The 22,394-nt window shown below is 40.0% G+C and overlaps 3 protein-coding genes across 3 annotated transcripts; 1 reads left to right on the top strand and 2 right to left on the bottom strand.

The window, feature by feature from the left end:
- The first annotated feature begins 1,300 nt into the window (after positions 1 to 1,300).
- Positions 1,301 to 6,807, top strand: LOC135461953 (lathosterol oxidase-like). The gene is made up of 6 exons (XM_064739258.1): positions 1,301 to 1,412; positions 3,359 to 3,618; positions 3,913 to 4,048; positions 4,780 to 5,046; positions 6,013 to 6,133; positions 6,361 to 6,807. Exons 1-6 carry the CDS (start codon positions 1,376 to 1,378, stop codon positions 6,497 to 6,499), a joined length of 960 nt encoding a protein of 319 aa, XP_064595328.1. The 5' UTR covers positions 1,301 to 1,375; the 3' UTR covers positions 6,500 to 6,807.
- A 1,233-nt stretch (positions 6,808 to 8,040) lies between these two features.
- Positions 8,041 to 11,140, bottom strand: LOC135464349 (tektin-3-like). Its single transcript, XM_064741810.1, has 6 exons — positions 10,427 to 11,140; positions 10,151 to 10,221; positions 9,735 to 9,878; positions 8,916 to 9,138; positions 8,467 to 8,621; positions 8,041 to 8,254 (listed from the first exon to the last, which is right to left on the bottom strand). Exons 1-6 carry the CDS (start codon positions 11,138 to 11,140, stop codon positions 8,041 to 8,043), a joined length of 1,521 nt encoding a protein of 506 aa, XP_064597880.1.
- Positions 11,141 to 15,422: 4,282 nt separating this feature from the next.
- LOC135464216 (tektin-3-like) lies at positions 15,423 to 18,938 on the bottom strand. The gene is made up of 6 exons (XM_064741746.1): positions 18,225 to 18,938; positions 17,950 to 18,020; positions 17,525 to 17,668; positions 16,680 to 16,902; positions 15,826 to 15,980; positions 15,423 to 15,636 (listed from the first exon to the last, which is right to left on the bottom strand). Exons 1-6 carry the CDS (start codon positions 18,936 to 18,938, stop codon positions 15,423 to 15,425), a joined length of 1,521 nt encoding a protein of 506 aa, XP_064597816.1.
- Positions 18,939 to 22,394: the final 3,456 nt, after the last annotated feature.

Raw genomic sequence — 22,394 nt, 5'->3', positions numbered from 1 at the left:
CAAAGTCCCAGAGGTCTAGATCAGTGGCATCTAATGATTTGTAATAATCACCACTACGTTCTGTACCTGATCGGGCCAAGCCACTGCATGGTGATAGCTTAGCTTGTAGGCGTAAGTCGCTACTCTTCAATCATTTACCTGGACAGTTAGAATAAACTCTAACTGTCGTAAGCTGACAAGACACCGAACTTCACCGGCCAATTGTGACCATTTGCCAACTATCACAACGTCGAGGCCGCTCTTACTCTCCATGTTGTAGTTATTATATTATATTACTAGAAAACAAATGAAAAAACTGCATACACGATTCAACAGCACTCAGCACTACTCGGTCGTAGGCTACAAACTATTATATATTTATATGCAACTGAATTCAGGTTCCATTTATTGATGTAGACATTAGATTTTTTCATCTTATCAGTAACGAAAGGGGCGACGCCGTGATAGATTTGTGGGAATATTTCTTGAAATATAAAAAAAAAATATCTTTTACTGCATTCAGTTTCATTTGGTTTAAGATTTAAACCTATTGATTGTGGAACATTCCTTGATAAATTAACCAATATATCATTCTCAATGCAATATTCTTTGTACGGTAATAGGCCTATACAAGCCATATACACATTATTTAAGTTTAATCACTTGATCTCCCACAAACTGGAACATGGTGATCTTTTTGCTATTAAGTCCAAGCCAACCAATTTCTCTAGTTGGCTTGTTCATATTGTTTTATATCATTTTGAAGAATTTTATGAGAGATTTTTCACTTATTTTCAAAGACAAACTTGGTAGATAAGTAATTATCTGATTTTATTTCTTATTTCTTTCTTTATTTCTTTTTACTGCCATTTACTATATGTTAATGTAGTAAATGAGATCAATCAAGAGCCTCCAATGAGAATCCTGGAATCTCGCCTCATAGGTTATAGGGAAGTCTACACACCTTGTAAAAAATCCTGACGACGTCCATGCATGATACAAAGTCTGGTAAATGCAGGAGCAATATGCTATAACATACTGTGTACCAGTGGACCAGTTCGTCGACTGATCATAGATGAACTCAGTACACTACTATTTTGACTTGACAACACAGACATCGTGGAGTTATCTGTTGTCCTTGAGCCAGTCCCAGTGACACAGTTATAGGGCTTGATAAATCGATATATTCTATAACCAAAATAAAGACAAGGTCCATGTACTCGGAACTGAGTACAGCCAACCTTGAACACCGAATGTTATCCAGCTAACAGCTTCGGATTTTCCACAAAAGAAATCTAACATGGCGTACCGGCACTGGTTTGCCCATCTTGCCCAGGCCTCCAAAGACGGGTGTTCTGGGCCCACATTGAGCGAACGATTGCTGAAATTTCTGGTGATGGTAGCCGTGTTTCTGCTGGCGGCAACTGTCCGAGGTAAGAGATAAAGCGGTATGGACATGTTCAACCCTCATGCACGTGCCAGCCGGGGTCAGTTATATGAGTCTGTTTGTGTCAGTCACACTGTGTCAGTTTGGGAACACTGACAGTTTTTAAATCAATGACAGAGGGTAATTTTAAATAGCCCTTTTCCCTGCGTGAGGTCTTTTACTGGAAAGCAACAACACCAATTGACAGTATTTATAAATCAATTAATATGATAACTACGTATACATATCTTCATAAACTAAATACGTATACACACAGCTTCACATTTATATCAAAATGTATCCATATCAGTGAAGTTACGTGGGCTTAAACAATAAATGGAAACGTAACGTTTTGAAATATTGTGCCAATACCCGGTATTGTTTAACCAACAGGAAGGATTAATTTGTGGTGACTAAATGCTTGATTTCATTTTGCACGGTAGTGCATGCCCTGGTTGTTTTTAAAACAAATACAATTGTCTGTAACAGCATAAAGATTGTTTGTCGTTGATCTAACAAATTATTATTTATATATACCGCTAAGTAACCGTTTCAATTGGGCGAAAATAGATGTCCATTCCAAAATATGAATACAACGCGTTTTTTGTGGAGATCTTGTAACAAACGCCTACAATACTGTACACTAGCACTGCGAAAAATCACAGATGGTGAACCTTGTTTTGTATAATTTACTATTATACTCAAGTATATTTTTCAAAATGTATAAAACTAGTACAGGAGATTGATGATGATTAAAGCACCTTACGTTTGTACACTGACGTGAATAGGCCTATACGTGTACAACATAAATTCTGTTACAGAGTATAAGCATAATATTCTCTTTGTGAAAAACACACATAAATATTGAGCGATGGGCATGCATATACATGCCAGAATGTGATACATTCACTTAATAGATATAGACTGATGATTTTCCATGAACTGCATTCTAAATGTAAAAGCACTACATGTTTTAAAAGAGAAGAAAATTTTAAATATCAAATACCATTTAAAAAGTACACATTTCCTCGCAAGTGCATGTCATAAAAAAATTCTAATACGTACCTCAAGTTGATAAATTACAAATAAACTGAGCGCCAAAATCCGCTGTGGGCGATTCCATTTTCCCGAAGAACCATATAGTCTTGAAGTCTTCTGTGTTAGGAGGAGAATTTCCCTCGGAAACCACCAAATTGCAGTTCGTACATTTCCGGTAGAACTCTTCTTCTTAGAATGTAGCGAACAGTACACTTCGTTTTCCGCTTGACGAGCGGGAAACCGGAATGTTGGACATAGGTTCCGAGTTTATACGAACAAGCAGGCAGTTTTAATGATTCTCACTGGGTGAGAGGCAACACGCCCCCTGCATAAATTACAGGGTGTTAAAGATGGAGGACGAGATGGACATAGCGGTTTATGCCAGCTTTGCCGTTTTCAGGCTTTACGTGTATGGCGAGGGAAAATCGCAAAATTATGCAGCAGGCACTACCAGATAGAAAAATGTGCTCTTTTCAGCCTATAGTGTCATTTCTTCTCCTTAACCCTTACACTCTACGTATTCATTAGAATAGGGTCCATGGAGGCCGGAGAATGCGGACGATACTCTGCCCCAGACTGAGAATGAACATCTCGCCTGTCATAGCGATTGAAAGACAAGGATCGTAAATATTTGGCCACGACCCACTCTCTGGATTTTTTTTAATCCAAAGAAACTGACACACAGCCCTCATTTGACATTTGGCACATCCTGCCTTCAGCCAATATTGTGTGCATATCTGGACATCACTTGTAGGAAAGTTCGTCATTAACTTGGTTTACTCCAAGCATCCGGTTTCCATCACCCATAAAAGTGAACGTCGTCGTGTGAAGTGGAAAATTCTTGTGCAATGCCTAGAGAAACACTCGACTTACTGACATGTGGACGATGGTTGACCGTGAGCTCCTTCTTTGCAGGTGAGTGGCTTTTGCTGGTAGTCTTGCTCGGGAAGAGTCGTCTACAGTTGTGGTATGCTCAGCTGTGTGAGGTGATAGAGGAACCGTCAGGGCACCAAAGCCTCACCAATAGATCAGGTGAAGGGGGATTTAGCCTGGATCGTTACAAACTCCAAAACGTACACCTTGTGATAGGATTTTCTCTGCTGACGTCGTTCATCATGTTCTATACAGTGTCCTGGGGATTGCAGTGGATTTATTACATTAAACGTCGAGATAAGGTATGATGGACAATATATAAAGTCCATACTTACTGTCGTTGTCGAAACATATGGGCCCCTTTTGCATTTTCGTTGATACTGTTCTGTCACAGTGCATATACACCCCTAGTATCCACGCTGTATGATTCATATTCATATTAAGGTTGATTATTCCAGCGATTTAAATTATTCAAGAAGAAACTTTATTGTCCAGGCTAAAGTTTACAATTTTTCACGAGTTAGGCTGAAATCGTGTATACGTTTGCGAGTTTATCTCAAAGCTGCGAGAGTATGTGAACTGATGTTGTTTTCCAGCCTGAGGAGTGGAAATGCCAGCCAGACCGGTTCCTGACTCCGGACAATGAGCGCCATGAGATCTTTATGGGTTCCTGTAACATGGCGCTGGGGGCGGTTGTGTCAGGAATCTTGGCCACCTACATCATCAATGGCGGTAAGCTGGCTTATTTCAATAAATGGATGTAAGAATTTTCATCATTCCAACTCCAGAACCTAATAATGTAGTATTGTCAACATTAGTATCTTCAAATGTTGGCTCAGTGTTGCTGATCAACAAGTGTAAAACGTCAGCTATGCTTGTAATACTAGATTTTCGGGACACGGTGTTGTGTTCACCATCCCTCTAATAAAACACGTAATTAATCAACTATAACCATGTATTCTTGTCTGTATTCGCCCCTCTGATAAAAGGGGTTTGTAAAAAGTTAGTGTTACGTTGGCCGCAATGTCGTGATGTCTCAAATCTACCCTAATATTGTTGCCCTGAGAAGTATTTAGCAGACAACGTTGTGTATCAGAATGGTTCATGAAGAACTTACTTAGGACCAAAGGGAAACAACTCTCCTCCAGATAGGTCATCCAAATACCACACATATTGGTCACAATCAGCCTGTGACGCTATGGCTTTTACAGAGAATGGAATAATATGTTACGAGGAAAGGAGTGGAGGGATATGAGACTTGTGAAATACTTCCGCTTTTCATCTGGTAACAGATCAGGTCCTCTGGCACTGATAAAATCATATCCAACCACACAGAATTATAGTTTGGGAGTCGTCTAACAAATATGTCAATAAATTGACAAAATTTTCGAAATCTGTTAATAATTTTCATAAAACAGTTATTTGTCGGTGCCAACGGTATATGTTTTCCTGCCATTCGACAGGGCACACAACATTGTATTACGGGTTAGCCGACCGAGGCTATCTGTACCTCGTGCTTTCCATCCCTGGCCTGTTCCTCTATGACGAAGCCTCAGCGTATTACTACCACAGGATGTACCACAGCCCCTTGCTGTACCGCTGGATTCACAAGGCCCATCACCGCTACGGTTGCCCTACCGCCTTCAGTGCTGTCGCCATGCACCCACTGGAGATGTTGCATTACCAGGCCTATCTGGCTGCTCCAGCTTTCACTGTGCCGCTACATGCTGGTAAGTTACACCAATCGCCACACCACCAAAATAACGGAATATTTATGGAGCTAGACGTCGAAATAGACGTTCGTATATATTCTTATCCCCATCCATAATGGACGTTCCGGTCAATAATCGCCAGGCCAGTTTCCAAAACAACGCTCAACACAAACCACCAAAGTATGTAAACTGAGAAATTAGGAGGGATCCATGCAAAAGAAGTAGTCAGTGATAACGGAAAGTCTCGAGGAATGTTCTAGGCAAGTGAATCAAACGATCCTTTGTAATAGTCATATGCAAGGTGAGTCTGCATGGGTCTTTTCATTCTGTTTTCGCCCTTCACTATTATGCATTATTTACTTAGGTACTTCTATGGAAGGACCGCGAGAATCCATTTTTCTGCTCAGATGCTCTAGATACTCTGTAGTTGATGCTGTAGGGTACCCTCTATATAGGTGGGATTTTTCCGATGTACCCTTCTATGCATTTCATCATGCCCTACTGCAGCAATCCTAGTAAATTTACAGCACTGTTCCTCGTAAAAAGAAGGTTCTTATAAAGGTGAAAATCCACCTTCTATACTGGAAATAAAAACCTGTGAGTATGTCCTGTAGTGACTGTTCGCACAGTGCTGTTGGTTATATAGTTGCTGTATTTTAATCACATTTTCTGGCGGGTAAAGCGATGTGATAATACCTTACAGAGGTACGGCTTTTAGAACAAACAGAGAACTAAGTGTTTTCCACCTCTCTTTTACGGTGCTATGATGATTGGCGGACCATATTTCCTCTGATTTGTCTTTTATTTATTTATTTATTTGATTGGTGTTTTACGCTGTACTCAAGAATATTTCACTTATACGACGGTGGCCAGCATTATGGTGGAAGAAAACCAGACAGAGCCCAAGGGAACCAACGATCATCCCCACATTGCTGGAAGGCTTTTCCACGTACGGTGATTTTGTCTTTTAACCTTCACACTCAGGTGCATTTGTCGGAGTTCTGCTGTACATCTACTACTACGGCATGATTGACCATTCGGGGATTCGGTTTGATTCTATCTGGCCATGGCAGGAACCCTCAGTATTCCACGACAATCACCATCGGTAAGTGGAAAATGGCAGCTAGGCGACGTATTATGTTGATGTTACCTATTCTCCAGTTGATAAGTTTCCATTAGCCAACTATTACCGGGTCTTATTGCTAGAATTACTTCTAAGCTTACTAAATATATCTACCCAATATGTGTATACACTTGGATATTGTGTAATAAAGGAGGAATAACTCACCGTTGGAAGTAATAATTATTCATTATCTGATTTGTTATTTGCAGATATTTTCACTGTAACTTTGGCGCCAATACCAAACTCTTCGATTGGCTGCATGACACATGTCGCAGAAAAGACAGGATCTACGGGGAGCACATATTTGGAGGCAGAGGTAAAAGGAAGGAAAGTTCGAAACAAAACTAGCGGCGAGTGAAGGGGAGATTCAGTGCTGTCATATAGCTGAAGAGAAATCAGTTGCCGTTTGCAACTTAAATTTGCTTATGACGCTGATGTACAGTACACATCAAGCACAGAGAATTCAATGCAAATTACAATGTTGACCAAAAATCATCGTTAGTATACAAAAAAGCGCATGGACGATATCAGCACTTTAATTTTGTTGTCTGATGGTTCCATGACTTCACGTGGAGAGTCAGGGGTGTCATCGCCGATGATGAATCAGTTGTTGTCTGTAACACAGATTTACTAATGACGCAGATGTACCCAAGGTATCATACATAACGAATTCAGTGCATTTTAGACTGTTAACTGTTGGGCAACAGCGCATGAGCGATACCTACACTTTGTTTTTGTTGACTGAAGGTTTCATCGCTGTACAATTATGTCATGAAAAGCTCTTTATTATTATTATTATATTACTTTCTTTCAAAGGAAGCAATGCAAAACTTCTTAATTATACCGTGTGTGTCTTTTTATGACCTTCTATGACCTTTTATGACTAGGATCCAGTTTTATAGCGTTACGTGTAGATACTGTTAACAGTTTGTCAACATAGTTGTAACTCTATACCATTGCTTTGTAATATAACCTCCTGTACTTCTTATGAAGTCTTCTATTATTTGTAAATATGATTTTATTTATTTTTAAAAAACATCCACTTGGTGTTGTTTTAAAGAGTTCGTACTTTACAAGAACTGCAATTAATCAATGCAAAAATTGGTAATAACATATATAACGAATCCTTTTTGCATATTTGTACAAAATGATACCGCTGTGAATAATGATTCTGGCGTTATATGACACAATATTTGCATTTTTTTAACGTCCCTGGTTAGAAATAATAGAGATGCTTGTTATAGGTCTAAGCATCGTATATTTTTTACATCTGTAATATATCTAAACCAAGTGGCGCATAATGTGGATCTTGCACGCAGAATGGAAGTTTCCATTGGTAAACGAGAAGCCAGATTCATTGGAAGCTTTGTACCGAAGGGTCATTTCGTGCAAGAAACACTACGACCAATATAACTTTTGATGGCCACACTGTAATATGGGCAATTTGGTCATTATGTATCAACCACTGATAGACAAAAACACAGTCTTAACTTTTTAACTAATTTGCCTTTATTTAAATGATTCTAAGACTGGCAAGATCATTATGTATATATTCCAATGTAAAAAACTTTCAGTAGCATCGCATTCCTTAAAAGACAATTAATACTTGTCCAATCAGGTACAAGCTGGTTATTTCATTTTTGACAGATAAGTATTTACATGACTGTCCAGCATGTACCCATATAAATGAAACATTAAAACTTCTCTCCAATAGGACAAATAAATCTCTGTCTTTTCATCAACTTATACAAGAGTTATATTCCTATAAGTCAGCATTTATATAGACATATGTCTTCGTGACAACGAAAGTAAAGCTGGTGACAGCTGAAATTCATATCAGATAACAAAGATTTAATAATTACGATGTGAAAATCCGTAACCGATGATAATTATGCGGAGATCATCCTTGACGACATGGGAAAGGTCTTGCGCATACCCATGCAACTCTCTCTGTCGATGTAAATGCTGTTGTTCTTCACTGACAAATCTTGTTCAAGGGTAGATTTAGTGCGGAGCAACTGCTGGAGAGCGTTCTCAGCCAATCGTAGCTTGGCTTGTAACGCATCCACGGTCGAAGTAATTTCCGATACCTCTTCCACAAGTCTGAAACACAGGACAAAGGTCTTACAGATCTGTTGAACTTTGTTGCATGTTAAGAACAAAATCTGCCTTTGTCATTATAATGTCTCTGCAATGTGTTTTTTTTTTTTTTTTGATTATGATTTTCAATTATCAGTTTTATCCATGAAAAATACGAATGAAAGAAACATACAGTATAAGAGCATATAACATATACTACAAGGGAGATAACCTACCTGTGCTGTACGGGATCTCTGCAAAGCTCTACATTAGGCCTCCTGAGTCGGGTATCCAAGCGGGTCTGGGCCACCTGCATTGGTGCCTCCTTATCCTGAATCGACTTCTTCAACAGTTCAATGTTCTTCTCCATGTCGAAAATCTCTTGCAGAACCTACAAGAATGCCAAACCAATTCATCAGCCCTTCGTTAAAATGAACAAAGCAGCTTAGTTTCAGAAGGTCTTGTTTTACAAAGTTACATTTCTGTTCCACTTTCTTCACTGTGTTATTAAACTAGATTAGTGGGAACTAGTGTTTTCAGAGAAATTGGTGTTTTCTTCGACAAGCTCACGTGGTAACAGCACAGAGACCTGAATTTTCCCATTGGTTGTTTTGGTACGTCATATCCCAGTTAGCCGTCGCTAACAAATCTTACGTAGGGCTTATAATAGTTACATTGTAGTTACCTTTGACAGATGGTTCTGTAGCCGGTTTCTGGCTTCGCTCGATTCCTGGATTCTCTGAGTAAAGTTGAAGTTAACGGCGTTCCATTCCTGCCACATCTCGTTAGAGCACTGGTTCAGCACACTCTCAATCTCGTTCCTCATCTGTTTGGAGGCAGCACGCTCACTCTGGGAACGCTGAATGTTGTTGTTGCTGAAATTTGCCCAGGTCTCCGGAACAGACACTCTGCACAATGTGAAAGTATAAGAAATCACCCATTTTTGTACGTGTATTTTAAACATTGCTGCTGAAACTTTTGCCATAAAGCGCCTCTATAGCGCTATGCAATGTAAATGCGTATCCAATTCCTATTAGAGCTAAGGAGTGTACAAACATGGTACAACTTTATGGTCATAGTTTATGGCAAGATATGTATATTACAAATATAGACCTTTCCATGTTTGAACATAGTATTGTGAGCTACCCGGTACGTACTGGATATGATGTATTTATTTACTTTTTTTAATGTTTTTTTACGCCGTACTCAAAATATTTCACTTACTGGATTTGATGAATCATATATTACACAAGTATGTCTCTCCTACGCCATAGGAAACTGTTTACTACTTCTATGGCTCTGAGAAACTGACTTTGGATATTGTTTTAGCGGTTGGAGGTCTGAATTGTGATTTGGATAGGCTCTACATGTACTTTGCTTACACAAGTATACACAAGTATTCTCCAAGTTATAAAATGAAAGGACAAAGGGTCAAAATATCGAGTCTGACGAAGTGGAAGCTTACGGAAAACTGGACAATCCTGCTCAGACGATAAGAACTTACGTGTTATCTATATGGTTGACACCATTGCGATAGGCGATTCCTCGGGATGAGTTTCGGAGTTGGTGACAAGCCGAGTCCAAATTATGGGCGGTAAATTTATCGCCTGTGTCCTTCTCCAGTTCGTGTTGGGCGGCGCGGTTCAGGCTGAAACGTCAGAATGGGGTGAAAAACCGGCAAGTTATCATAAACTTTATACCTAAAGGGGTAACACACACTTATTAGCTGCGGTGCTTCATGGCTGGATTTGAACACACAACCTTATTGGTCAAACACTTTTACTCTTTAAAGAAAGGCGCCTTAAAGAACGGATCAGATTAGGGTAGGGTGTTTTAAAGCCCAAAGAAGAAATTTCTTGTATATTATATTCTTACATGAAAGAATAGACGTGAAAACACCAATTTAAATAGACGCCGCACCTTAGTTGGACATTGGCCTTTTCGATTGTCTGTCTCATCTTTTGTTGGCACTTCTTGATCACGTCAACCTCCTGCAAGGCATAACAAATACATATACACACAACGTTACTGAAGAAACATCATAGATGTATCATCAAGTTTAGCAAATCTTCACGTCTCGCAATTATATTTATACCTTAAAGGTCACAGAATGTGTACATTCTGTTTTCACTTCCACAAACCAATTCCAATGATGATCTGTCTTTGTGGGGTAATGCGAAATAATGATGAACTTACCCTGATCAGCTCCTTCTCCACATGATCATGGACTAGATCAATGGCCTGTCTCTTCTCTCGGTGGTACAAACATTCCTGGGCGACCTTCAGGGGGTTCTCTGTCTCTTGCAGAACCTTCTCCAGAACGCGTTTAGACTCATTCAGACTGTGGATTTCGGTCAGCATCTGGTCTGTTTCGTTCTGTAATTCTGTCTTCCAGAAGTGGATATCTCCAACCCTGTGGCCCAGGCGCTTGCCCACATCGCTCTGGGTTCTCTTCGTTTTGTCGTCAGTTTCTTGACACAGACGCACCGTATCAAGTCGGAGTCGCTCGGCAGCCGTTCGGACCCGGTCGGAGGCCAGGTAATTGCTCTGGTTAGAGTTCATCCAGTCGTTCGGGGTGTAGCGGGTGTAGAGAGAGTTCCTGGCTGCGGCGAATACAGATGGTGTCGTGCTGACATCCATCTCTCCCAGCTGGTTTCTCAAGGACATAGGGTCGGGCATACTGCTCGTTAAGGCCGTTGACGGGTTGACCCGGGCAGTCTGGTAGTGGGTGCTGGGTTTCCAGGGAAGGGTAGTCATGGATCGCCTCACTGGGGAAGGGGCAGGGAAACTGTCCGTGGTTCGGAAATTCTGAGCGCTACCGATGGACGGCAGAAAACTTTGGTAATTGCTGCCTCCTATTCTTGGGCCAGAAGTGTAAGTGGCAGTGTTGGTGTGTCCTAGGTATTCCATTTTGTCGGAGAGTGAGGTAACACGTTCTCGCTGGAACTGATGTGTTGATTCCGAGGAATGGAGAGCGAATGTTGAGGTATGGTCTCTCTGCCAGTTTTATGTGTTGGTCTATCGCTACCGTTGTCAAGTACGGCACGCGCAAGGCCTACCAGTTGTTTGAAACTTTTGGAAACCGTGGCTACTTATCTCTAACTCGACAGCGTATTGTTTAGTGGCCAACACCCTGTTTTAGCTAATACGTTCATTGTGTGATACACCGGAACCCAACAACGGCTTTGCTGATCACAATACAGACCACGTTAATCCTTATATCCAACAACTCCAGTATAACACTCACTCTGATCCCACTACGGACTCTCCGATTGAGGCCTACATTTTTAATATACCCATATGCGCTCTCGAGCCACTGTGTTAGAGAGAGCAGAGGAAAGTGTAGAAGTCAGAAAATAGTTAATAATTAATTTGGGCGGAATGAGTTTGTAGTGAAGGACTGTCAAGGGGTAAAGAGAGGGCATTTTTGCTGGTTCTCTTCACGGAATTCCAGTGAAGCAGTATTTTGAAAATGGAGCCGTCCTGCTTCTTTATGTCATTTATCCCCAGTTATGAAATGACAAGCACTAAACTTGAACATGATTTGACCGATGTGGTGATCTTCAACGAAAGTTAGACTTCGCAAACGGTCACACGAGCGCTTGTTGTTAAATACGTACCACAAGCAGTGAAAGCGAGGGAATAAGCAACCTGTCTGTCCAAGGACAGGTTTGAATCCACACCTCCTGTGTTCTAGTGACTGACAGCCAAACGACTCTCTAGGAGTCACTTAAGTCACTCAGGTGCATGGTGAAATGACATTTGACGGAATCATGCATTTCTCACTCAAATTGATCTGTGAAGCTTTTTATCTAATTTGATCGTATCCTCTACTGATGATTCTGTCGATACGGACCATATCTGACCAGGAATACCGAGACTGGAGTTGAATCATTAACGTATCTATCTATATCATAAATATCTGAAAGTACGCCTACTATCTTGAGGGCCTGCCCAGTGAAACAACATTGTACAAAATTGTAACAAATTTACAGAGGTAAATTGATGTTTACCTTGCATACACATGCTTGTGTGCCACTAAATTAAATGTTGTCCAGTGACGTTACACCACTTTCCTCTTGTTCCAAATTATTTTATTTATTTATTTGATTGGTGCTTTACGCCATACTCAAGAATATTTTACTTATACGACGGCGACCAGCATAATAGTGCGGCAGAGCCCGGGGGAAACCCAAGACCATTCGCAGGTTGCTGTAGACCTTCCCACGTACTGCCGAGTTCCAACTTAAGTATTTAACGTCAGATTAGCTTCTTCATGCCAAAGCTTACATTATATGAGTACAGTTCACAAGAATTTCATGCTGTATACTCCATAAAACCCTCCTTACTATCCAAACATTTATTTTGGAGCTTCTGTTTCAGTAAAATAAAATTTAAAACATTAGTATCAGTATTTGCATATATAGTTTTCAGTGGTTTCTCTCTTGGTTCTCTCTTCGTTTTGATCCTCAGCAATGAACCATGGAAACAGAAATCATTTTCTGCTCCTTTAACTTTGATAAATGTGCATGCATATCCTGTTTACTTTAGATAACTCCCGGTGCCTATAGACGTTAAAGCAGTCCGAGTTCTCATCAGCAGCTCTCATCAAATACACTGTCAAAAACCAGGTCATTTTTTTCTGAACCAATATAAGCGTAACCCTGTGGTAGAATCACGAGCACCAGCAGGTATGGACGCCCCTGTTTACTCTCGGCGAACTCTGCATAAATTCCATAAATGCTCGCCGTTTGCTTCAACAGGCAAAATAAACGTGGAAAGTAGTTTTGTTCACTTACGCTACTTGAATTAAATTTCTATAGTACTCACCCTATTAAAATTTCCGGTCACCAATGGTGACAGTCGACCCAAAGAAGTTCATGAAGCGAGAGTGGTTGGGGGTATATATAAACTCTGTTGTATATATACATATGTGCATATGCTTTGTCAGTATAATGCAGAAGAGTATTGATTTAACCTCAGGGTCCTTGCGTATATGACCTTGGCTGACGGTGTAGTGGCCTCTGATTTATGTACAAGATTGGCTGTGTGTTTGTTTGTATGGCTGTCTTGCAATGTCAGGTCAAAATACGCCACAGAAACCAAATGAGTTTAATTCATGAATACCCGTTCTTTATTAGTTTGAATATAAACAATAAGATCTGCCTGCATAACAATATATCTGCTATCATATTTCTTAGTGGTTCAGACATAACTATGTGATTGTGATTATTTGTAATTCTTTTCTCCTCTGTCCTCTCAGTTCCAAAGAGCCAAAGTCCATACTCTTCCGCCGCTAAGTGAGATATTAATTATACAATGTAGCAACCTACTCTGATGAGTAATTATAATACTGATAATGTTTATATCCAGTTATGTTACATTATAATACGGGGGCCTGCGTGGCTCAGTTGGTTTGCGCGCTAGCACAGCGTAATGACCCATGAGTCTCTCACCAATGCGGTCGCTGTGAGTTCAAGTCCAGCTCAGGTTGGCTTCCTCTCCGGCCGTAAGTGGGAAGGTGTCCAAGCAACCTGCGGATGGTCGTGGGTTTCCCTCGGGCTCTGCCCGGTTTCCTTCCACCATAATGCTGGCCGCCGTCGTATAAGTGAAATATTCTTGCGTACGGCGTAAAACACCAATCAAATAAATAAATAAATACATTATAATACAGGTGGTAATGAAGGTGGTTTTGGCCCAGCATACGCATCATACAACTATCGCAAGGCAGTTCTGTTAGGAACACTTTACAATTTAGCTTTCAATGCAGACATAGCTTTCTTTAAAGATAAAATAAGATTTAGTCCAATATTTCCAGAAAGATGATTTGTCGCGAATTGTTTTGGGAAAAACATGGCTTTTAGACGAATTTTGTCCTGGCGTAAATATATTGGCTAGTAAGTCTAAGCTTCTCAAAATTTAATATATATCGGACAAATGCTTTATATAAAAAAAGAGATATTTTCTCTAAAGCACCACTGCTTTTTACGATTTCCAGAGGTTCTCTGATGACATACTATGAAGAACTCTAGCCGGGACTGACCGTTCGTTAAATCTAGAATTGAATTGCAAGAAAATGAAAGGTACACGCCCATCGACGAGTTGGAACAAGTGACTACGTAGTTAAGTGTAAGCTCACAGTGCATTTTAAGCGCTGGCCATTAGATTTGGTTTACACTCTAAACTGTCTTAAATTATTTTAAAACCCCGAGTATAAGAAATCTATATAGGTTTGTATATAAAAGGCTTTATCAATAACACTTTGCACATTATCAAGGAAGATCGGCGATAACATACGTCAAGAATTATATGACTGTCTTAAATATCAACACTCATTCTCAGAAATTCACATCCGGCGATACAAAGCCAGTTCCTAAAATGATAAAGTATTGTTTTCAATATTTAAATTTTAGAGAAAAATAGGATACTTTCGGATTGATAAGAGTTTACAACTATAATTCTAGCATTCATATGCATGACTAATTATTAAAGATCTCCAGGTCTGGATTATGATGTATGAATGTCACAAAGTAACAGCAGTACTAACAAACCAATGATGATAAGTTTAAAGAATCGCACCAAATATCAGCAGATCAGGCATCTTAACTAACATTTTAATACGTCAAATCACAGGCACGATTTGCCAAACAGCCTATATGAATACATTGTATCTTTACATGACATGAAGTTTATCGGTGGGCCAAATCTTTCTTGATTCTGTGCAATACATACTATGATATGTCAAAGTATAAACAATGATATTACTTTCTTACCCTATATAACAAAATGAATCGACCTCAAAAGACTCATTTGCAAAGAAAAACAGATCAAACATTAAAATGAACGGGAAAGAAAAACAAACAAAAATAATATAAGAAAAAAGTATGTCAACATACGACACGTGGACTACAGTACGGCTTTGATGGTGGTGGTTACGCTATATGTCAAGTTGTCAGTTTTAACAACTTTCTTAAATAACCTGGAATCTTCAAGTTTACTTTAATAAGGCCTAAAACTGATACTAAGAAAAATTAGGAATATTGATTTCATCAACTTTATCGGTTATACGGCTATACTTCAGCGTATCTACAGTGTCATCATGACAACGAAATTAAAACACTTCACAGTCGAAACATTTGTCACATGACAGAGATTTAATAATTATGATTTTAAAATCCGTAACCGATGATAATTATGCGGAAATCATCCTTGACGACATGGGGAAGGTCTTGCGCATACCCATGCAACTCTCTCTGTCGATGTAAATGCTGTTGTTCTTCACAGATAAATCTTGTTCAAGGGTAGATTTAGTGCGGAGCAACTGCTGGAGAGCGTTCTCAGCCAATCGCAGCTTGGCCTGTAACGCATCCACGGTTGAAGTAATTTCCGATACCTCTTCCACAAGTCTGAAACACAGGACAAAGGAATTACAGATGTGGTGCCCATGCTTGTTTTTCGTTCTTCGTGATTAGCATAAAATATGTCCATGGTAAATTGCAGAAGTCACAGATTATGATTATCAATGATCAGATAAACCTATGAGACATTATATATTTTATATTGGTAAAAGAAACATAGTATAAGAGATAACATACCTGTGCTGTACGGGATCTCGGCACAGCTCCACATTGGGCCTCCTGAGTCGGGTATCCAAGCGGGTCTGGGCCACCTGCATTGGCGCTTCCTTATCCTGGATGGACTTTTTCAACAGTTCAATGTTTTTCTCCATGTCGAAAATCTCTTGCAGAACCTAAAACAATCCCAAACCAATTCACCAGCCTTTCGTAAAAATGAACGAATCAGCTCAGTTTTGTTTTGCTTTCTTCACTGAGTTATTTAACTGATGAAATGGGAGGAGTAGACTGGTGTATTCGAAGAAATTGTACGAAATGCTAATCTGGTCATATTAACACATATGCATTTGTTAGACACTGTGAGGTTTGATGATTTCAATACCCGTCACAAATAGACACTATTAAAAAAACTGTTGCGCAAGAGATATTCAATAAACACCTTCATTCCAAGATTCTTAAATTCTACAATAAGCATAACACCCTGGTTGGCAAATGTGGACAGAGTAATCAAGATCTGTGACGATCTATTCCACAACTGTCATAGCAGTATCTAATTCTGCCTAACTTGGGGCTATAGAAGCCGTGTTAGCATTCAACATGCTTCTTTTTATGAACAGATACCTGGAAACTATTCACGGACAAGAGGTTTGAAAAATTACAATTGGGTGTCGTGCCTAAAATGTATATCGCCTGTCATCAGTGAAACGATTTTTGTGTTAGATGTTAACAGATTTGTTCATTATTTATGTATTATTTCTTACATATTCCCTAGGGGACTGGTGTTCTGGGTTGGTTTGAAAATGGATCTTGTTATTATCGACTTGGAAGGCCTTTTCGTGGTTTACAACAAATATATAATACATGTACACATATACCTTTGACAGATGGTTCTGTAGCCGGTTTCTGGCTTCGCTCGATTCCTGGATTCTCTGAGTGAAGTTGAAGTTAACGGCGTTCCATTCCTGCCACATCTCGTTAGAGCACTGGTTCAGCACACTCTCAATCTCGTTCCTCATCTGTTTGGAGGCAGCACGCTCACTCTGGGAACGCTGAATGTTGTTGTTGCTGAAATTAGCCCAGGTCTCCGGAACAGACACCCTGCACAATGTGAAAGTATTAGACATCACCCGTTTTTGTACGTGTATTTTAAACATTTCTGCTGAAACTTTTACCATAAAGCGCCTCAACTTACAATCACAGCGTGGACAATCTATAGCGCTATGCAATGTAAATGCGTATCCAATTCCTATTAGAGCTAAGGAGTGTACAAACATGGTACATTTATGGTCATAGTTTATGGCAAGATATGTATATTACAAATATAGACCTTTCCATGTTTGAACATAGTATTGTGAGCTACCCGGTACGTACTGGATATGATGTATTTATTTACTTTTTTTAATGTTTTTTTTTACGCCGTACTCAAAATATTTCACTTACTGGATTTGATGAATCATATATTACACAAGTATGTCTCTCCTACGCCATAGGAAACTGTTTACTACTTCTATGGCTCTGAGAAACTGACTTTGGATATTGTTTTAGCGGTTGGAGGTCTGAATTGTGATTTGGATAGGCTCTACATGTACTTTGCTTACACAAGTATACACAAGTATTCTCCAAGTTATAAAATGAAAGGACGAAGGGTCAAAATATCGAGTCTGACGAAGTGGAAGCTTACGGAAAACTGGACAATCCTGCTCAGACGATAAGAACTTACGTGTTATCTATATGGTTGACACCATTGCGATAGGCGATTCCTCGGGATGAGTTTCGGAGTTGGTGACAAGCCGAGTCCAAATTATGGGCGGTAAATTTATCGCCTGTGTCCTTCTCCAGTTCGTGTTGGGCGGCGCGGTTCAGGCTGAAACGTCAGAACATGCGTAATGGGGTGAAAAACCGGCAAGTTATTATAAACTTTATACCTAAAGGGGTAACACACACTTATTAGCTGCGGTGCTTCATGGCTGGATTTGAACACACAACCGTATTGGTCAAACACTTTTACTCTTTAAAGAAAGGCGCCTTAAAGAACGGATCAGATTAGGGTAGGGTGTTTTAAAGCCCAAAGAAGAAATTTCTTGTATATTATATTCTTACATGAAAGAATAGACGTGAAAACACCAATTTAAATAGACGCCGCACCTTAGTTGTACATTGGCCTTTTCGATTGTCTGTCTCATCTTTTGTTGGCACTTCTTGATCACGTCAACCTCCTGCAAGGGAAACAAATACATATACACACAACGTTACTGAAGAAACATCATAGATGTATCATCAAGTTTAGCAAATCTTCACGTCTCGCAATTATATTTATACCTTAAAGGTCACAGAATGTGTACATTCTGTTTTCACTTCCACAAACCAATTCCAATGATGATCTGTCTTTGTGGGGTAATACGAAATAATGATGAACTTACCCTGATCAGCTCCTTCTCCACATGATCATGGACTAGATCAATGGCCTGTCTCTTCTCTCGGTGGTACAAACATTCCTGGGCGACCTTCAGGGGGTTCTCTGTCTCTTGCAGAACCTTCTCCAGAACGCGTTTAGACTCATTCAGACTGTGGATTTCGGTCAGCATCTGGTCTGTTTCGTTCTGTAATTCTGTCTTCCAGAAGTGGATATCTCCAACCCTGTGGCCCAGGCGCTTGCCCACATCGCTCTGGGTTCTCTTCGTTTTGTCGTCAGTTTCTTGACACAGACGCACCGTATCAAGTCGGAGTCGCTCGGCAGCCGTTCGGACCCGGTCGGAGGCCAGGTAATTGCTCTGGTTAGAGTTCATCCAGTCGCTCGGGGTGTAGCGGGTGTAGAGAGAGTTCCTGGCTGCGGCGAATACAGATGGTGTCGTGCTGACATCCATCTCTCCCAGCTGGTTTCTCAAGGACATAGGGTCGGGCATACTGCTCGTTAAGGCCGTTGACGGGTTGACCCGGGCAGTCTGGTAGTGGGTGCTGGGTTTCCAGGGAAGGGTAGTCATGGATCGCCTCATTGGGGAAGGGGCAGGGAAACTGTCCGTGGTTCGGAAATTCTGAGCGCTGCCGATGGACGGCAGAAAACTTTGGTAATTGCTGCCTCCTATTCTTGGGCCAGAAGTGTAAGTGGCAGTGTTGGTGTGTCCTAGGTATTCCATTTTGTCGGAGAGTGAGTTAACTCGTTCTCGTTGGAACTGATGTGTTGATTCCGAGGAATGGAAAGCGAATGTGGTAATGGTATGGTCTCTCTGCCAGTTTTATGTGTTGGTCTATCGCTACCGTTGTCAAGTACGGCACGCGCAAGGCCTACCGGTTGTTAGAAACTTTTTCAAACCCTGGCCCTCATTTGATAGCTTTTTGTTTAGTGGTCAAGGCCGCTAATAAGCCCATTGTGTGATACACGCAAAGCCTCAACGACGACTTAGTTGTTAAGAACTCAAGGCGCCGTTAATCTCTACACGCAGCAAATTCAGTATAACACTCACTCCGGTCTGACTTCGGATCCTCCAGCTGAAGCCTACATTTTTAATATACCCATATGTGCTTTCTCCTACATTTTGCAGGGTCGGGGGAAGTAAAGATGTCAGAAAACAATTAATAATGAATGGGATGGAATGAATTTGTAGTGAACTACTGGATGTAATCATTTGGCAGTTCGTGAATCACACCGTTCCTTCGTTGCGGAAATTTTACCACACACATCCAGTACCTTTTTGGATACATACGGCAGTTTAAACACGAGATATTTTCTTTTATGTGAGTATAATCTTTCATAATTCTCATTGTAATATATTTTGAGCAGTTACTCCTCATGCGCATGGATTACCAGGTGGTGTATCCGTAATAGTAATGTTGTAGCTTTCAATTTGTACGAATAGAGCATTTTAGCTTTATGCATTTTGAGTAATTCTAGACCAGCGACGTCTATAAATTGCAATTAACATCACTGCATTTATTTTACCTAATTCTGCTGAAGCCAAAATTGCTACTATTTATGCATTTACAAGAACCCTGACTGAGATAAGCTGACAAGAGGCCGCATTTCACCGATTACGTGTGACCATTTACCAGCTACCACACTGTCGTCCCTGCTCTGGTTTTACTCTCCATACTGCACGTCTTTAATTATATTACATTGAATCTGTATAGATTACTGTTCTCCCAAAGCATGGCGCACAGATCAGAAGAACGGAAAGAGGTGATATGTTAATTCGGATTTCTCGACACGGTGTGCAGTACTAAAAAAATAAGATATCGCCATATGATTCAAATCTATAATTATTAAACTCACGAGGAAGCACGCAAACGTTCAAGCTGTATACAGTTCCATCAGCGACTAAGCAGAGGTCCAATACGTTCGTGGACTGATCACTGCGTCGATCTGGTGACTTACTAACTTTCACTTAATGTATGGGCTGATCAACATGACATCTGAAGGCTACAGATATATGTATGCAGGTAGAAACTGAATCAATATGAGGTGTTTTTTATCTGGTATCGTCCAATGGTGTTCCTCTGGATACAGACAATGTCTGGCCGAGATTACCACTAAGTTAGCTCATAGTACTGGCAAATATACATCTAATATGTCACCTACGAAGTTTAATAATATATTAGGTTTTAAAGACTGAATTCAGTTCAGGGAAAATAGAGTAAACATTGCCTTATATAATAGAACCGTCGGTGACGTCACATCTGAGCACCTTTGTTTAGTTTATGAGGAAAAAAACGGTTTAATTGCGTATAAATATGAATTGGCGTATTTATTAGAAACCTCATGTATGGTGTAGGTAATATACATAGTTTACTGACTTCTATAGCACCTTTGGCTTCAGGGTCGGGGGATGATTAGTGTTTGGGTTGGGGATATGTTATATGTTGTCTCCTTTGACAGATTTGATATATTTTCCACCGAAACATTCACGTAATCTGTGGAATTATCATTGTGTTAAAACACACATCATTGTGTGGAATCATCCACCATTCTGTGGAAGCTTAATTCTGTGGACTTCCGTCCGTGGAGTTTAAACCGCAGAACAAGATAACTACATCATAGAGGGCCACAATAATCGTTATATTCACGCTCCTCTCATCCTGGTGAACCATAAACGTTCAAAAAGGAAACACTTTGCTTAAATGAGTTCAGTCCTTTCTTAATGGGTTCAGGAATTATTCAAAAGTTTGCAGCCTTGAATAATCTTTCATTCGTTAAGTCGTATCGACTCGCTGAATGCCACAGTAAGGTGTAATGAAAACAAACCTCGTCGAATGCTACAATCGCATAAAACAGCACATGTCCTATTTGCATTCGAATTCCACGTGCAGACCTGACATGTTATAGCATGCATAGACTGCAAATAAGAATTCTTATTTTATTAAACAACCATCGGTGCATCATTACATCACACGATCTTCGTCAGTCAATTTACAGAGGCCTTTCCATGAAACCAATCTGAGTTTCTACACTTGTAAAATAAAAAGTCCCATAGAGTAGAATAAAATTGCTCTCTGACTTAAAATACTGGGATTCTGTTCCTCTTTTCAAATCCAGGTTAAAGTCCTATAACACTGACTTCCGTCAGCCAGGTTAGAGTGTCCTCCAGTCGTTTCCATCCAAATGTGTAAACGTTAGTGTGAATTCACTCTGGAAATTTGTTTTACAATAACTTACCCTGAATTTATGCTGTCAAGCACAACTTTGCCCTTGTTACTTATGTTATGTGCACAACTGCCGTCAGCTTCTAAATTCAGCTTGCCACTGCTTACATATGCTAAGTTCAGGGACTGCTGTCTGCCTCTACCTTAGAATGTTCCAGAATACGCTCGGTTCGGTGCCTGTTTGTTTACATCAAGTGTTCAGGAATTTTCTTATTCTAGACAATTCCACCAGGCTATATAAGACCTATGAAAGCAGGAGAAAGGAGAATTATTGAGAGTTTTGGATGCTTTCGCTGTGCGTTACTTTAGTAGGCCTTTTGTGTTGAATTTTGGTGTCTTTATAGCCTCTGGCTTTGTTATATCCTATCTCCACCGAGCACTTGTTCAGTTTGAACTTGTACGTTTAATTTGTGCTCTTGTATACACGGTGCTTATTAGTACACGGACCCTGTCTGTGGAATTTTGTGTATATTTCGTCATACACTCAGTTATACTGTGGATTTTCCCTCTTGTGAATTTGCCTCTGAGCATTTATTCCTGTGTGGTATATATTGTGGAATATATGCGTCCGTTTGGACTAGACACCTTTGTACTTGTAAGTACTTTAGTATTTGTATAGATACTGCTATCCTTTCTTGTTAAACTTAAGTACTTTAGTATTTGTATAAGTCTTATTATCTGTTCTTGTTAAAGCTAATAAATTGTTGTAAAATAAAATCTGCTGGTTTCGGTTACTTTTTGTGCGGCTGAACTGTCGTGTATTTCGAACAAGCCATCTCTTTATAATACAGACAGTTTTGGGTCGTAACACTTAAGAAATAACAATTTTAGTGATTTGAAATTTTTACTTAAGTCGACGATTGCTTCGTGATCCCGGGCCAGTATATCAATTACGACGACCTAGTCTTACTTAATCTTTCACAATATGTACATATTAATACGGACGCAATTTTGGT

The sequence above is a fragment of the Liolophura sinensis genome, chromosome 1, assembly GCF_032854445.1.
Source record: "Liolophura sinensis isolate JHLJ2023 chromosome 1, CUHK_Ljap_v2, whole genome shotgun sequence".
Lineage (NCBI taxonomy): Eukaryota > Metazoa > Mollusca > Polyplacophora > Chitonida > Chitonidae > Liolophura > Liolophura sinensis.
Note: the sequence above shows the minus strand (reverse complement) of the source record. Positions and strands in the feature narration are given on the sequence as shown.

Excerpts from the sequence above, each read along its gene's own strand:
- LOC135464216 (XM_064741746.1), bottom strand. The coding sequence starts at position 18,938 with ATGGAATACCTAGGACACACCAACACTGCCACTTACACTTCTGGCCCA. Across the intron at positions 16,903-17,524 it reads GTCAACCATATAGATAACAC|GGTGTCTGTTCCGGAGACCT; the intron begins GTAAGTTCTTAT and ends CACATTGTGCAG. Across the intron at positions 15,637-15,825 it reads CGAGATCCCGTACAGCACAG|ACTTGTGGAAGAGGTATCGG; the intron begins GTATGTTATCTC and ends CCTGTGTTTCAG.
- LOC135461953 (XM_064739258.1), top strand. The coding sequence starts at position 1,376 with ATGGTAGCCGTGTTTCTGCTGGCGGCAACTGTCCGAG. Across the intron at positions 3,619-3,912 it reads ACATTAAACGTCGAGATAAG|CCTGAGGAGTGGAAATGCCA; the intron begins GTATGATGGACA and ends GTTGTTTTCCAG. Across the intron at positions 6,134-6,360 it reads TTCCACGACAATCACCATCG|ATATTTTCACTGTAACTTTG; the intron begins GTAAGTGGAAAA and ends TGTTATTTGCAG.
- LOC135464349 (XM_064741810.1), bottom strand. The coding sequence starts at position 11,140 with ATGGAATACCTAGGACACACCAACACTGCCACTTACACTTCTGGCCCA. Across the intron at positions 9,879-10,150 it reads AAGGCCAATGTCCAACTAAG|CCTGAACCGCGCCGCCCAAC; the intron begins GTGCGGCGTCTA and ends CTGACGTTTCAG. Across the intron at positions 8,255-8,466 it reads AGAGATCCCGTACAGCACAG|ACTTGTGGAAGAGGTATCGG; the intron begins GTAGGTTATCTC and ends CCTGTGTTTCAG.